Source organism: Sebastes umbrosus, chromosome 1, assembly GCF_015220745.1.
Source record: "Sebastes umbrosus isolate fSebUmb1 chromosome 1, fSebUmb1.pri, whole genome shotgun sequence".
NCBI classification, from domain to species: domain Eukaryota; kingdom Metazoa; phylum Chordata; class Actinopteri; order Perciformes; family Sebastidae; genus Sebastes; species Sebastes umbrosus.
In genome coordinates this window covers 9,314,153-9,331,007 of record NC_051269.1, presented here as the reverse complement: position 1 = coordinate 9,331,007, position 16,855 = coordinate 9,314,153, and the positions used below count along the sequence as shown (strand labels likewise).

The window sequence follows — 16,855 nt, the reverse complement described above, 5'->3', positions numbered from 1 at the left end:
GCGTTCTTCAGATAATCCAATGGGTTTTTAAATAGTTTATATCATTTAAGAAGTATTTTTTTTTTTCAGTCCATAAAGGAACACCTAATCCTTCGGTTTATGTGAACAATTCCAAACCACTAAATTTGGAGATACATAGTTTTCATTGCAGCGACGACATGCTGCAGCAGATATTTCTATTTGTTTCATGTTCTGATGAAGCCTTATTTAGAAAAAATATCTTTTGAGAGTAACAGTCCTTCTGGTCTGACAACAACAAGTAAACAACCTATTAATACACATTCACCAGGTATTTACAAGTTATTCAAGTGTTTGTGAACAAACTGTAGAGGTACAGTAAAATCTCAGACTCCTCCCTGGAGGAATAAATCTCCTGTCAGCCCTCCCCTCCTCTGGAAGAGTCGTCGGCTGCTCTCTTGTTTCTTGTCTTACATCAGTGGCGTTTCAACCCTGATGACAACAGCTGTCGACACTGTGTGGAGTTGGACTTGAGATCTGTAATTTTTTAAATGTGTATGGTTATATTTGCTCCGGTAAGTTTCATTCCTCTAGTCTGGTCATTTCTATATGTTGTTTGTAATGATTTCTGCTTCTATTCGCTGCATATTAGATTGTATAAATTACAATATCAAGTGTGACCTTGATGTTTTGATTTGCTTGATTGGTGAAATATCTATCAGGTTTTATTGATGCCACATGTGCCACATAGTTAAAAGTAAAGAACTGTGCTGCTGTGGCCACCCTCCAGCTCACAGTGAGCAGCTCCGTCAGTTGTCTTCCGACCTTTAAATTATTCAGGTTTTGTTTCCAAACCAATTATAAATCTTAACAAACAGTCCAGTAATGATTTGATGTGAATACATTATGCATTAAGCTGCAACCATAAACCTGATATTGGATCAATCAATTGTATTAATTATCAACAGATTGTGATCTTTTAATTTGTTTGTTTTCCTAGATTTTTGCCATCTGCGCTTTTGCAACATGTGGAGGATACTATGGTCACCTCCAGGTTAAAGTGGACTGTGCAGACAGGTGGCAGAGCAACCGCAGCATCGACATTGATTTTGGCTATCCTTTCAGGTGAACTACTTGTTTGTGCATCCTTTGATATACATAAAGAACTAATATTAAGTGTTGTATAATTTGGTTTTCATGACATTATAATCATTCAATCTTTGACAACTAACATTTTTTGATTTATATAATTTCAAAAATGTGAATTAATTGTCAAAGAACGAAGAGTTTACAGGACACCCAACACAATGCTTTTGGACTAACCAGACATGACCAGACAATTATCTCTGCATATTTCAGGTGGTCAGCCAGAAAAATCAAAAAAAGAACTTAAAAGCTGCACAGCTGTAGTCCATCATGTGGAGTCAGGCTCAGCAGAGAGGAGCTGCTCTCTCTTAACGCTCACCCAATTTAAAAACAAGAAGCTGGACAGCTGAGCAGTAGGAAGCCGGCCCAATTTAAGTCCAAAATGTTTCACTGCATCATTCGACCAAACTGTTACCTGGACTCCTGTCAGTCGAGACTTAACCTCGGGTGGGCTCTTGTGATGTTACAGCACTGGTGTCTTTCCTTGTCCCCGTTTCATGTTGACTCCTGAAGACCTGCATGCACTCAGGAGGACCGTCTGGGACTATGTCCGCTGTTGGAGGATGAGACAAAAGAGTTGTTATTGAAGAGTTGTTATATACTCTATTTGTTATCCTTGTTGCTATTTTGAGTGAAGAAAGTACTCATTTAGAGCTACAGAGCTAAAATAGATTTTAATTTCAGTGTGCAAAGTGGAAATAAAATCCAATCACCCATGAATTAAATTAAATTGCAGTTGGATATTACTCATCAACTCCCCCCCAAAAAAAGTCAAGCCAAAATAAAATGATAATAACAGTAAAATATTAAGACATGTTTAAGTGAACGACTTCCACATATCTTAATATCTCGACTGAGAACGACTGGCCACCTTTAACATGTCATCTGGATGATGAATGTACGTGGATGTGAACTCTTGTGGTCTTGTGGTGCAGCAGTGCAGTGTATGGCCAAGCTGAACTGGTAATTAGTCGTCCAATTACAGCAACATCTCAGCTGACTTGACAGCGGTGTCGGTGTGTTAGTTCACTCTCGTGTAGAAACAGTAACCCAAATTGCTTCCAACAGAATTTTAGTATTTTTCAGCTCATTTGAAATGTAAAGAGGGCTTTCATGTTTTGAGTCCTTGGGAGGCAAGGGTCTAAATTACTTTTCTTTTTTTTGGGACTCAGCATCTGGACAAGAAAGATGTGTCTGTGTGATTTACACACTGATTGATAACAAGGCAATGACTAATGACTGAAATAGTTTTAGATACGCATGTCTGGTAATTTTCCTTCATTTTATAACAATGATAAAAGCAGCATAGTATTTTTTTTTGCTTAATTTCCAACAAAAGGATGGGTCAGTGTGCTGCACCATGCTTTCATTAATTAGTTATTAAGCATGCACATTGAAAAAAACTGACCCAAACTGTAACTTTTTGTGTTGTAACTGTTGTAACTGTTGTATTGTTCATTTATATCAAGCAGATAAAAACTGTGGCCCGCCGTAACCCATGGTGACCGAACCCTCCCGATACCTACAATTAAGTTGTCACGGTGACACAGTAATTGAACTCACTTAGGTCATACAGTAAGCATTTATAAGACTACACGCACCAAATGCCTGAGAAATGATTTATAAAACAAGATAAGATAGAGCTTTATTTATTCAAAATTAAATTATTGTGCAAATATAAATACAAAATAAATACACAATGGCAAAAATAAAAAAGGCAAAAATAAATATATAAACACATTCATTTTTTTTTTTAAATATCTAATTATTTTGACTGATACTGAAATTGCCATATTAGAGGAAGTGATCATCATTGTTCTCATTTTCATTGAAAAACATATTAAAATGATTATGGTGTGATTTTAGAGACAATCTTAAGTCCATAGAATATGATGTGTAGGCCAGGACATCGCTGCAACACTACAATATTTCATTTAAAAAGGTATTTTGACACACATTTCACCTTTAGCAAATATTGCTCCTCCTGTAATTTGAAAATTGCAGTATAGGCCATATTGAAATTTGATAAAATGTTGATTAATTGTGCTGCCCTAGTTTGGAAACTGTTTCACATTCTAGATGTGGCTTCCTTTAGTCACATAGAAAAGACAAGTTACAGAACTACTTTTGTTCACTGGCAACTTCTTTATAAATCTTGTAGAATTCGTCCCATTGTATGCAACAACAAATAAAAGTTTCTCAGCTTCATAGTTATGGTTTTTACAATGGTGTATTTTGGTCATGGTAGGTAAAAAAAAAAAAAAAAAGATTTACAGAGCTGGGTGAGGGGGTTTTAATCTGAGAAAAATAGTCAGAATTTCCGTAAATTTCTGAAAAAGAAACTTGGATATTCTCTGAGATTAAAGTGGCAAATTCATGAGAGAAAAAAACTCACAAATTTGCGAGATTATAAAATCGTAAATTTATGAGAATTTGCCACTTTAATCTCAGAGAATATCCAAGATTTTTTCTCATATACAACTTTTTCCAGTTTTTTTCTGGAATATTACCCCCCTCCCATCAGCTCTGTATTTTTTTTTTTTTTTTTTACCTACAATGGCCTAATACAAAGTCGTAGTTTTTTTAGCTTGAATCTTCCTTTTTTAGCCAAAAAGTTAGCTACGAAAATTCTCTCAGATTGCCAGTGAACAATGGGCGGCTAAAGTGACGCGTTTCCGACAGACTGAAACTCCTCACATGCCAGTTTGAAATAGCAACCTGTTTTTCTCCATTCACTTTAATCCTCCTCTTTCTGTCTTGTAGATTACAGGAAGTGCATTTCAAGGCTCCGCTGTGTGAGGGAAAGAGGGAAGAGGTTATTTTCCTGGATGGTGACTTCTCCTCAGCTGCTCAGTTTTTCGTGACCGTGGGTGTTTTTGCTTTCCTGTACTCTCTGCTGGCAACCATCGTCTATGTCTTCTACCAGAACAAGTACCTGCAGAACAACAGAGGCCCGCTTCTGGTCAGTGGGTTTATACCTTCAACAAACATTCCTCTAATGTCCACACCTGAATTAGACACAATATAGTGTGATCATGTTTGTATGGCATGAAAGATGTTAAACTGACTATTTTGTTCCATGTTTTTCTACGTTCTTTCTACTCTTTCTGTCCTGAGCAGGATTTTGTTGTTACAATCCTCTTCTCCTTCATGTGGCTGGTCAGCAGTTGCTGTTGGGTCAAATCTCTTTCTGATATCAAGACGGCCACAAACCCAACACAAGTGCTTCTGCTCATCGCAGCCTGCAGAGCTCAGGAGAACAGATGTACGGCCACCCAGGAGCCTCTCTGGTCACGACTCAATACATCTGCGGTAGGTGTTCGGTCAACACTGAAACATGAACCTGGATAAAACAAGCCACTCACTCCCGTCCCTTCTTCTGTCTCCAGGTTTTTGGTTTCGTAAACGTCGTAGTCTGGGTTGGAAACATTTGGTTCGTCTTCAAAGAGACAGGCTGGTACAAGACGGGTCAGAGATATCCGACCAGGAGTGCTTCTGGGAAACGCACCAGTGAAATGCGACAGCGGCTATACAGCGAGAGCAGCTTCGAGCAGCCGGAGGAGGGTTTCGGTCCACGGCCCTCCAGACAAGACAGTTTCAATCTGCAGGTCAACAGACCAGGTAGCTTTAACCAGTCACAAGTAAGCCTGAGCTTACCGCACGCATATCTCGGCAAACCGGTAGTTCCTCAAGGCCCGATGATATTTGTCAACGAGATGTGATTTTGCGTTTGGTATAGTGCTGTACATGGTGAACGAGATGGGAACATGATTGTTAACTTAAGATCAAATGAAAACACTGGTAGCATCTCTTTGGCATATGGTGTTGATAACGCACTGTGTGCGTGTGTTTGGCCTGTAGGCATTTTCAGTATGTAAACATGATATATATCAGCGTCTTCAGTGAAGTGTCATGGCGCTCATAGTGAAACAGGTTATTCGATATGACTGTCAGTTTTTGAGCTGAGAGAGTATATTCGATGATAAGTGATGATTATCTCCATTCTAATGGAATAACCTCCCTGTGGACATCAGACAGTCTTATTCTGTCTCTCCCCTCCTACCCCATTCAAAATAAAAGCCCCATATGGTGACTATGTCTTAACAGGAAGCTCAGGATGTGGCTTGTTTTTCAAAATAAAAGCCCCCAACACTCACTGTATGTTAACAGGAAACTAGAGATTTTCAAAATTAAAGCCCCAGAAGGTAACTGTATCTCATCAGGGAACTCAGGAGTTTGTTTTTTTTCAAAATAAAAGGCCCATAGAGCAACTGCATTTTAACAGGAAGCTCGGGATGTGGGATGTGCAGGTAAACTGTCAAAATTATCATTATTATGGCTGTCAGAGTTAAAGCGACAACGCGTAAGCGCAAATTCTTTTTAAATCCACTAATTTCTTTAATGCATTAACATAACTTGGGATTTATAGGTTGTTGCGGGCTCAGTGTTAAAGCTAGAGTGAAGATACATACTGGTATCATATGAAACTAAAGAACCTGAGGAGTCCATTGGCACCAACCATGTCATACTAGCTTGTGGGATGTCCCCCCGAGGGATGCTAAATAACGCTCCAAAATTAGGCTAAATTTAGGCGAGGAAAAACTGGTGTGGCCATTTTCAAAGGGGTCCCTTGACCTCTGACCTCAAGATATGTGAACGAAAATGGGTTCTATGGGTACCCACGAGTCTCCCCTTTACAGACATGCCCACTTTATGATAATCACATGCAGATTTGGGCAAGTCATAGTCAAGTCAGCACACTGACACACTGACAGCTGTTGTTGCCTGTTGGGCTGCAGTTTTCCATGTTATGATGTGAGCATATTTTTATGCTAAATGTAGTACCTGTGAGGGTTTCTGGACAATATTTGTCATTGTTTTGTGTTGTTAACTGATTTCTAATTATAAATATATGCATGCATTTGCATAAAGAATCATATTTGCCCACTCCCATGTTGATAAGAGTATTAAATACTTGACAAATCTCCCTTTAAGGTACATTTTAAACAGATACAAAATTTGTAATTAATTTAACTATGGACAGTCATGCAATCAATCGCGATTAAATATTTCAATCAATTGACGGCCCTAATTATTATATTTTTGGTCAACTTGCTCCCCTTTGGAGCACCTTGTATGGTTGCTGTTAAGGACATGAATCACCACAAGGACAGAAATCATTACAAACCAGTATTAAAATATAATAATTATACTGGATCAATGGAAAATTTAATATTCACATAACATAAAACTACGGTAACCCGGTTGTTGCACCATAAAAACCACCAAATCACATATGTAGCTGGAGAGCACTGATATTCTGGCAGTGTACCTTTAACAGAGGCAGCCTAAAATAGAGCCTATAATACAACTTCTAACTTCAGCTCAGACAGCTTATTGTAACGTATATATATAGATTTAGAGATTATATTTACTATAAGTATGGTGTAATACAAAGTATTTGCAAGTATCCGTTAACTATGTTAAATAAAGGATTTACTCAAGGCAAAGTACTGTGGTAGAAACTTGGTCTGCAGACAAAACTACCCGTGGTGGTGTACCTTAGTTCTATTAACTACATGGAAGATATTGATGATTTTACAAGCTAATAGTTTTTGAGCTCAGACATATTTTCCTGTGTCTCTGTGTGAATTTCTTATTTATCGTGACCACTTTTTTAAATTTTTTTAACATTATATGACAATATGTTACTCCGAATCCCTAGAAAGCCATCAAAATAAAATTTAAATAAAAGGTATAAATGGCCAGTGATGTAGTTGTTTTAGCATGGTGCTAGGACTTACATGGTATTGATATTGAACTAATTTCACTAATTTCACTTGTTGTTTTTTTGTTTTTATCATACCTTTAAATTTTCCCTTATAAATGGAAAAAAAAAATCTTTGTTTATCATTATACATTCTATTATACATATTACACATTTTGCCTAATACTATATTTGACAGAAAAAAATGTGCAGTATCAGTATCAGTTCGGAAATATATCTAATCAATGTGCTAGAGTTCCTTCTATAGATATTAAATGTTTGATTTTAACATTTATTCCTTTTGACATTACTTATGGATTTCCCGATATTATAATCAACGTGGCACACCAGTGTCTTTGTATGTCCTCTCTTTTTTTAATGAATATTGATTTCAAATGGATAATAAGTATTGTTTCAGTGGAGCTTTGAATATTTTATTATTTTTTAATTATTTTGTGTGTATTTCTGTGTAAATACATATATTCACATTTTATTATACTCTTGTCAAGGCTGAAGAAATCTCTTCTAAAACAATATGTTGCATACTAAACAAACTAAGACGTGTATGTGGAGCATGTTGAAGTGCTCGTGTTGCACTCGCACAGTCCTCTGCACTATACTGATCATTAAAACTATAATTTCATACAGGAAGATGATGTCTATATAATTCATAGCATACAGTTCAAAACGTGCGGAGTAACTTGAATGTGTGCTTCCAGATATATTAAGCGTATAAATTCATGTCAGTTATTCAGTTTAATCCGTTGTTTTACTTGAAGTGTGTCTGAAGTGTTGCTCTGCATGCTTTTTCAGTGATACTCATGTTTTTCAGTAGCTGATATCAAAGTGTGCGTATCCACTGTGGAGCTGTTGTTGCCATGGTTTTTCTTATATGGTGTCAGCCTCTTCATTTCCATGGAGAAGGGAACGGAGCAGAGGAGACTGAAAGTGAGGAAATACTGAAAAATAAATGTGGTAAACCGATATAGGGAATCAGTAATGAGTATTGACTTTTACTTAGACACCAGCGTAGACATTAAAGCATGTTTCACACTGTGTATCAGGATTATCTCAACTGCAAAGGCTGAAGGGATAATCCCTCAGGGTGTCTGTTTCATCTTGTCTAAGACAATTAACATAATACCTGCTAATACCCAAAAGCTCTTGCCACTCTGCACCCTGTTGATGACAAAGATTTGGGTACGTGGATAAATTAATTTCATCGGTAAAGTATAGAAGTGCTGCTATTAAATTCAAGAGTTCACAAGACGTGAATTAATTATTTTATTTTGAAAATCTACGACTGAGTGGTGGCCACAAATCATTGCTTTATTTAGGTCAATTATTTATGTTAAATGTCAGCAGGTTTCAACGATAAATATTTCTCATTGAATAAAAAACTGTGTTCATGACCCTTAGTGATGATGATCGTGAATAAAGTTTCTGTTTGTCAGTGATTTAAAGGGGCACTCCACCAATTTTATACATGGATTTTCAGTTTACCCATCATGCAAAGTATTGTACAGCCTGTGAAAACAGTTGTCATGTCAAAGGTTACAGATTATAAAACCCTCCGAGGGAGGAAAATTTGTGATTTTGGGCGACAGAAGTAAAATTTAGTTGACTTGAAAAGTTACAGTAGATTCAGTGACAAATTTGTTTCGTTCTCTACGTCACCTGCTGTTGCTGTTTAAAAGCTTGAGCTGAATTTCTGTAGCAATCTGATATCAGACAATTGTGCTATTCTCTTAATCTGTAATAATCCGACTGATTTTCTCTGCATTTGTTCATTTTTCAACAAAGCTGGAAATGTCATGCCTTGAACTATTATATTGTTAAACATATTATTGCTATTATTGTTGGTGTATTTATTTGACATTACAAAAAGGAGGACATCGAATGGCACACTACTAAGAAAGTGTGAAGGGTAACACAATAAAGTCCAACACTTGTGATCCTTGATGTTTTATGTCAAGCTTACATTTGCAAGTTTCCCAAAAGCCATAATTTGACCTTCTTCATAAAATGATTGTAGTAATTGAGTCCCCAACAACCAACATATGAATACTGACATCTACAACTCTTATAAATATGAAAATATCATTGAGCTCATATATTATCTCAACAATAAAGCTTATTATCTGTTGCTTGCCTCAGTCAGCAGAGCTATAGTGTCTTCCTCACAGTGAACGTCAGCCTGGAAATATATCCAGTGCATCCCCAAGTTTGTTATTAAGACCTCTGTATGCAGCTCCTCCCATCTGATCCGAGCAATTAGAACAAAGAGAGCCACCGCTCGGCTCAGCCGGCCCCCTGACAGAGACACTAAGCACATGCAGGTGTCCAGAGCAGCCTCTGAAGAAAATTACAGTGTATGTGCTCACAGCATGACAATTAGGGTCAGGTTATCAGCAGGAAATAAAGGGCTACATCATGAGATAGATGGACTATCGGGTATGGAAGAGAAGGGTGTATTTATATGTAATTAATCCCCTGTGAGCTGCAGCATGTTATATACATGCTGTGTGACATTTATCTTTGGTTATGTCTTTATTTCCCAACAGCAGCGCAGGATGCAGCAGTGGATTATATCTACAAATGGAGCACAATATGGAGCATTCTGTACAGACACCAGTACAGTGTACAGTGTACTGGTGACTGCAAAGACATGATTCACTTCTTTGCAGACACCTGCAGGGGGCATCATCATCCTGTCTTATCATTTGAGAGCTCTCCAACAGACCAGTCAGCTTGTTTCAAATAATTTGAAATTGAAATAAGCTTTTGGTCACTTTACGTTAAACATATGAGCAGAAATTGTGTGTAATTTTCTACTTTCAAAATGTGGGCTTACATTATACTTGAAACCACACTGCAGATATGATGTTAGGGTTAATGTTAGGGTTAATGTTATGACGTCGGCCTCAAGGAGGTGGTATAGCATCACACCAGAAATGTAGCATACATGAGTTTGGCTCCAACAGATGTAGCATGATATATAGAGTTAATCATGTCTTTCTACGTGGACTACAGGAGTTTTTTTTTCCATTAAATTGTCGCCACACAAGTCTCCCTCCGTTACTTGTTCTCTTTAACTCAGAGATGAGAAAGAACATTAATCGTTAAAGCATTTTTAAACTAGAATCTCACCTGCAAGAGGGAGCATTTATTTCACATTTTAATGTTACAGTTAAAGCTGCAGTGGGTAGAATTGGAGCAAATATGATTAAAAAAAGTTTTTTTTATAAAACGGTCACAGTTGTGCATGAGACAGGTAATTTAAAAAAAAAACATGTGTCTCTGTGTCCTCCGGTGCTCTTAATGGCATCTGTAAGATTTCACAGACTGGAGGAAAACAACCAATTAGAGACGGATTGGAGTCTGCCATCTCTGAGCAGCTGTTAATCACTTGCAAACTCCGATCAATCGGTCAAACTATAGGCATCAATATTCTGTTACTGTAATGCCTATTTCTCGGCTTAAATGTTTTCAAAAACATCTTGTCGTGTACTGTTTAGCTGTAAAATTAGAAAGTTTGTGACTTTGCAGCCATGTTAAGATAAATTGAGGAAATACCACACACCACTGCAGCTTTAATCGAAAAGATCAATCAACAATAAAAATAATCGTTAGTTGAAGCCCTGGTTGACTAACACTGATTAGTTAATTTACTCGACAGATCTGTAAAACTGAGTTTCTCCACAAAGAATCACAGAAAAGCACCACTTTAAATTGTGTGTTTAACAGAGATGTGCTCATAAGTTTCTTACAAATAAGTCATTCAGCATGAAAAAAGCATAAAGAACGACTAATCGACTACAGAAATCTTAGTCGACTGAGACCAAAACGAAGATTAGTCGACTAAGAGGGGGCAGCCATAAATTAACTACAACTAAAATTGCAGATAGGCTGTGATCTTAAACAATACTGGATGTCATGCTGCCCAATCCTCCAGGACACCTGATATTTAAACGCTTTGTTTATCTAAATGTGTCATATTTTACTCAGAGGATCCCGTAGGTTACTCAGCTTTGAAGGAAATGTAAAATCAGAGCTCTACCCAAAGACACTGATTCCAACTGTAGACCTGTGGGAATGTCCCCTCAGTAAGATACCGTACTTGAGAAGATTTATTTCATTCAGACAGATAATACAGTGTCTTGTGACTTTTCTAAATCACTGTGAGATTAATTTGAAGCCACTTAAAACATGAAAGAAATGCATCATGTTTTTATTTGTTTCCCAGTGCATTATAAGAGCTTAAAACGATTAAAGTTTGTCTCTAATGTGTTACAATTCTAAGATTTCTCGTGCCGACTAAGTCTGCCACCTGTCTGAAATCTCTGTTGCTTTAAACTTGCACTCCTGTAAGTGGCATTACTGTAAATAAAACCCGACTAATTGGTTGAGCAGCACTTCCTGGAATGACCTCAGTTCTTATGGCCTCTTTAGAGAATTCACAAAAGATTATATTGAGGGATTAGAGTGGGATGAGGCCTTTTGAGGACACTATGGAACCTTTCTCTGCCATGTGAAAAGGTCATGAGAATGTAATGAGGAGGCAATGCTGAATGTGCAATATTTTACATTTCTAGATTTAATCCAAAAGGCAATACGACTTCTGCAGAGAAAAAGGGATCCATCTTCTGTTCTCCCTTTTTTTCCCTATCAAAGGGTTTTTAGTTTTTAGTTATCCAATGCACGGATGTCGTATTTTGCACAGATTTTAAAGCCCTTTGAGGCAAGCTTTTTTGTTTTTGGGAGATAGAAATTAAACTAAGGTGACTTGACTGACAGAGAAAACATCACTAATAAATATTGTTTGTCAAATTAGTCTTATCTCTTGCTCCCAAAGATACACAAAGGCTAGTGATATAGAAATATTCTGTATCTCAAATCTGTGACTTTATACTTTGGTTTAAACAGCAGGTAATCAAACCAGTTGAATGAACACAAGAGCACATTTTCTTTTCATGCATGCATTTATTATCTAGTCGATCCTATATATTTTTTTTCTTTTTCACATTATACAAGAAAACAATGCCACTGGTAGACCAGTAAAGCACATAATTGTGCCCCCACGTGCATGATTGCACATGCATCGTAGCAGCAAATTTTAACTTGACTTGAGATTTGAAGTTTCTTGGGTGTCATCAAGTCCTGCACAGTCACACACACACTCGCTCACTCACTCAAATGCTCTTAAGAGCACACACACACAAATGCTGTGCAAGATAACTTTGAGAGCAAATGCATTTCATTACAATTCTCAGTTTGTACATATTAACAGGTGAGATAGAATCCCTCAGCGTGTTTGGTCCAGAGTCCGTTCATCGAATCCGTAAATCTATTTGGCAAAAGTTTAAGACTTTTCTTTTCATTGGATCTTTTTTAAAATCTGAAAGCGATCAGTAAGAAAAATGTCCATAGATTTGAGGATGTCATCGTGATTAAGACACAGAGGACACTTCTGTCTTGCTGGCAGAGACTGAGGTCTCATCATCCACTATGCCGCCCATTCCAATAGTGCTCAGCATGCAGTTACGGAACTGGAAAAGAGAGCAAAGACAGCAAATTCAGAAATGAGCCCACGGTTCACGAATTGAATAAAGAAGAAAAAGCAAAAAATACTAGAAACTAGACAATCTATTGAACCAACCTGCTTGTTAAACAGCACGTAGATAACAGGATTATACAGGGCTGAGCTCTTCGCAAAGAAGGCTGGGATAGCTGCTGTCAGGGCGGAGAAGGCAGCGCCTTTATTCAAGAAGATCCAACCGGCAAAACTGGCATAGGGCACCCAAGCTACCAGGAAGCCAAAGACCATCAAGATGCACATGCGTGTAACTTCCCTCTCGGCCTTCTGGGTAGACTCTGACTCCTGCTGCTGAGCTGCGGCCTAAAGTGTTTGATAAGATAAAAGATCAGTTCATTCAATAAGTTCTATATACAGTAGTTAGTTTATGTGAATGTCGATGATAGATACAAAGAAAATGCCTCAATATTGTAAAAAAATCTTCACTTACAGCTTTGACTGTCAGCACGAGGCTTCCATAAGTGAAGAAAATGAGGAAGACGGGGATGAAGAAGTGGACGACAAACATGTACATGACGTATGATTCGTTGTTGAAGCCTGGAGCCAGAGTGTAGTAGTCAGGTCCACAGGAGCACTGCATGCCCTCAGGAATGTACCTGTGTGAGGTTTAAGAACAAATCATTTATTACAAAAGACATTTAAACTCTGCGTCTACAGTATCTAAGAGCATCTGAATGGTGTGTTTGAGTATAAATCTTTGTTTAAAATAGAATACATTTTAAACTAAAATGTAAGTCTTAAAAGAGAGTGTGAATTACCTGGACCAGCCAGCCAGTGGAGGGGCGGCACAAGCGAGAGCCATGATCCAGGTGAAAAGGACTCCAGCTCCTGCGTGAGTTCCGGTGAACTTGAAGCTTCCCATGGGTTTGCAGACGACGATGTATCTCTCAACAGCCAGGACGACCAGGGACCAGAGAGCAACTTCACCTGTAGAGGAAAGGTAAGATTAATTCATATGGTGCAATGTTTTGTTTTTTTTCAAACACACTAAAGATGGAACTTCTTGATTCGCCTTTCTTACCTCCAAGCGTGGCCATGAATCCCTCGACAGCGCAGGCGGTGGCTCCGAGGATGAAGTAGCCGTTGACAGCGGATGTGATGGTGATGGTGAATCCGAAGCCGCACATGATCAGTCCAGCCACAGCCAGGTTGACCAGGATGTAGTTGAGAGGTTGCCGGAGTTTCTTGTTCTGAGCCGTTACCAACAATGTCAGAGCGTTGATGGGAGTTCCAGTGCAGATCAGGAAGAACATGTAGAGAGCTAGAAGCTTGAACATGATGGGATCCGCCAAATAGTACTGCTGATATTCATAAGGACTTCTAACAATCCCGGTCTTGTTGGACATGGGGATGTAGAAGTTCTTGCCTTCTGTGCCATTGGGCTCGATTCCTCCGTCCCAAGCCATCTTCAGTTGCCTTCTCTGCTGGAGCTTAGATGAACAGTGGCAAAAGACGTGTAAAGTCACTCAGTCACAAGTCAACTCCCACAGATTATGCTCTCCAGGGTCCTGTTTTATACCTCCCTGAGGTTATCCTCAAATTGGCAAAATTAGATTACAGGAGGATTGTGAGGAAGTGCAGAGCTCAATCCGTTTGATAATTGGTTAAGAAAATGATTTACTTGTGACCTATTTTAGATTTTTTTTTTAACTTTTTTTTCACTCCTCATATATATACAGTATATATATATAAAAAGTAAAAAAAGAAATTATATATATATATATATATATATATTATTTTGTTTTTTTAATCGTGACATATTTTGACCTGTTTTTAAACTCTTTTTGAATATATATAATATAAAATATATATATATTTTTTTTTACATATTTTTTTTATTTATATATATATATATATATACTCGTTTGAAATTAGATAGAGATAGATAGATAGATAGATAGATAGATAGATAGATAGATAGATAGATAGATAGACCAGACTACAACTAAATAATAAATAAAAGAATAAACATAGAATAACATACTAAAAACATTAGCAAAGTGTGAAAATGTGTTGCAGGTTTTTTTTTTAAACAACAAATAACTACTAACTATTTCTTCAACTAATGCAGGAAAGAATGAGTGAGGGGTTTAATATTCTTATTGGAACGATGACAAATGATTATCTAAAAATATATAGATCCACTCACACCATATCAACGTGCATGAAGAGGCCAGGCCTACAGTAGATGAGTTAGTGATAATGCAGTTCAGCTGAGGGCGAAATGCACCTACAGTAGGAGTAAAAGTGTTTTCCCTCTGCACTGTGCTCAGACATGCCTTATTGTCTCTGAATGAGTCCACTAGAGTGCGCCTGCAGCCACCGGGCTGTGCACTGCTCAGCAGCTGAACTGTGTGTGGCACAGTCACCTAGCCAGAGGGAACATTAGGACGGGCATATCACAGTCCTGGGAGGAAGATTTTTATTTTCTATCTATTGTTTGATGTCATTACTCATCAAAAACGATGAGAATTGATAAAAACAAATTTTAAAAAATGATATTTCCATTTAATTTCAACAACATTGTTGGTCGGAATTCAGGGATAGATTGATGATTTGTTTTTTAGTTTAGATTTTGCAGATAATGCAACAGGCTGCTGCACCTGTTGTATTATGATAACAATATTTGTTCCATGTGATTTTCTTGCTAGAGCAAATGTATGCATGCAATGCATCTGCAATTTAGCCAATAAAACCACAACATTTCACACTTTAGTGGCTTACACAATAATGCGTTAACATTAGCGGTAACAGTATGACAGTGAACCGCATCGGGGATCCCTTTGGTCAGTAGTTCTCAACAGGTGGTGAGCTCGTCAGACAAGTTGACCCACAACTTTTATTTTGAAGTGTAGCGGATGTCCTGTACAGCGCTTTTGTTTTGAAGTAGTGGTTGTTGTTTTTTTGCAGAGGCGCAAGCAAAGAACTTTACAACTTTATAGAAAGTAGTCTACTAACTCTAGTGAGTTATGTTCATGCAGGTTGCAGCAGTGGTGAAAGAAGGAGGCTAATGTTAGCAACTCTTTGCTTACCTTTAGCTTGATCCGTTTGTTATTGTCTCGCGATATTTCAGAACGAGACTTCTCCTTGAGTGAGATTCCATAATATCAGACACAAGTAGGGGGTTTAGTTTCTCTTAAAGGTCCCATATTATGCTCATTTTCAGGTTCATACTTGTATTTTGTGTTTCTACTAGAACATGTTTTTACATGCTGTGATGTTCAAAAAAACTTTATTTTCCTCATACTGTCTGTCTGAATATACCTGGATTTACCCTCTGTTTGAAACGCTCCGTTTTAGTGCATTTTGACAGAATTGCTACAGAATTGCGTTGCTAGGCAACAGCTTGGGTCCATGTGTACTTCCTGTCAGCTGATGACATTCACATAAACTGGGACACATTTAGAATACTTATGTTTAAAATTGTGTCAAGGATCTAAATATTGTATATTCGTGACATCACGAATGGGCAGAAATCCTGACTGCTTGTTTCAAATGCAGAGTTTCTGAATACGGGCTGTGTGTATTAACCTGTGGATTGAGTGTTTTGATACTTTCACAGTATTTATATAGGACTTAAGCCTGCTTTATAATAAAAAAAACGTGCAAATCTTACTTTTTTATAATATGGGACCTTTAATACAACCATGGTAGGGGGGCTTCGTCCGAAATCGCATACTATGTAGGCTACTACATACTCAACAGGTGTACTATCGTTCAACATACTTTTGTGTGAATAAACAGTAGTATGTATCTTTTCGGACGCACTGAGCAGTGATTTACGTCGTTACTTCCTGAGAGCCTCCTTGACGGTTCGAGATGTGTAACCATGGTAACCCGTGCCAACCTCATGTGATCAAAACGACAGTTTGTGAGAATGAAAGTCTGAATTAATCTAAATGATATATTATGCCCGGCAGAGTGAAATGTTATTCCTACAGTGAAGTGTTATTGATGGTACAGAGCTGTCTGTCAACAACATCTGTTATGAATGTTGTTGTCACTACTGCATTGCGTTGTGGGATATTATGCCGCTGTAGTGTCCAGCGTTGCATACTGTAATATTTCACTGTAAATAGTATGCAACTCATGTACTATTGGTTTCATACTAAGGTTTCAGACATATATCTCACATACTGTTTTAGCGTGCTAAATAGCATGTTAGTATGGAATTTCAGACATTGTTATCCCCATTAGTCAGTTAGACACAAAAACATGGGAAAATAGACTCCAGGTTGAAAAATATGCTATAATGTAGAATAGTATTTTTCATTAAAGCTGAAGTATAGGCAAGATTGGAGCAAATATGATTAAAAAAAGTGATTTTTTATAAAACGGTCACTATATCCTGACAGTAGTGCATGAGACAGGTAACCTGAAAAAAATCA

At 37.6% G+C, this 16,855-nt stretch overlaps 2 protein-coding genes across 2 annotated transcripts; one reads left to right on the top strand and one right to left on the bottom strand.

The window, feature by feature from the left end:
* The first annotated feature begins 509 nt into the window (after positions 1-509).
* On the top strand, positions 510-5,599 carry LOC119491784 (synaptoporin). The gene is made up of 5 exons (XM_037776005.1): positions 510-533; positions 959-1,083; positions 3,868-4,066; positions 4,225-4,416; positions 4,494-5,599. Exons 1-5 carry the CDS (start codon positions 510-512, stop codon positions 4,824-4,826), a joined length of 873 nt encoding a protein of 290 aa, XP_037631933.1. The 3' UTR covers positions 4,827-5,599.
* Positions 5,600-11,834: 6,235 nt separating this feature from the next.
* LOC119491774 (green-sensitive opsin-like) lies at positions 11,835-13,951 on the bottom strand. The gene is made up of 5 exons (XM_037775992.1): positions 13,489-13,951; positions 13,226-13,394; positions 12,898-13,063; positions 12,531-12,770; positions 11,835-12,420 (listed from the first exon to the last, which is right to left on the bottom strand). The coding sequence occupies exons 1-5, from the start codon at positions 13,871-13,873 to the stop codon at positions 12,322-12,324; spliced, it is 1,059 nt and encodes a 352-aa protein (XP_037631920.1). The 5' UTR covers positions 13,874-13,951; the 3' UTR covers positions 11,835-12,321.
* Positions 13,952-16,855: the final 2,904 nt, after the last annotated feature.

Coding starts and splice junctions, on each gene's coding strand:
- LOC119491784 (XM_037776005.1), top strand. CDS start 510: ATGTGTATGGTTATATTTGCTCCG. Junction 1,084..3,867: donor GATTTTGGCTATCCTTTCAG/GTGAACTACTTG, acceptor TCTGTCTTGTAG/ATTACAGGAAGTGCATTTCA. Junction 4,417..4,493: donor CACGACTCAATACATCTGCG/GTAGGTGTTCGG, acceptor TTCTGTCTCCAG/GTTTTTGGTTTCGTAAACGT.
- LOC119491774 (XM_037775992.1), bottom strand. CDS start 13,873: ATGGCTTGGGACGGAGGAATCGAGCCCAATGGCACAGAAGGCAAGAAC. Junction 13,395..13,488: donor ATTCATGGCCACGCTTGGAG/GTAAGAAAGGCG, acceptor TTTCCTCTACAG/GTGAAGTTGCTCTCTGGTCC. Junction 13,064..13,225: donor CCACTGGCTGGCTGGTCCAG/GTAATTCACACT, acceptor AACCTCACACAG/GTACATTCCTGAGGGCATGC.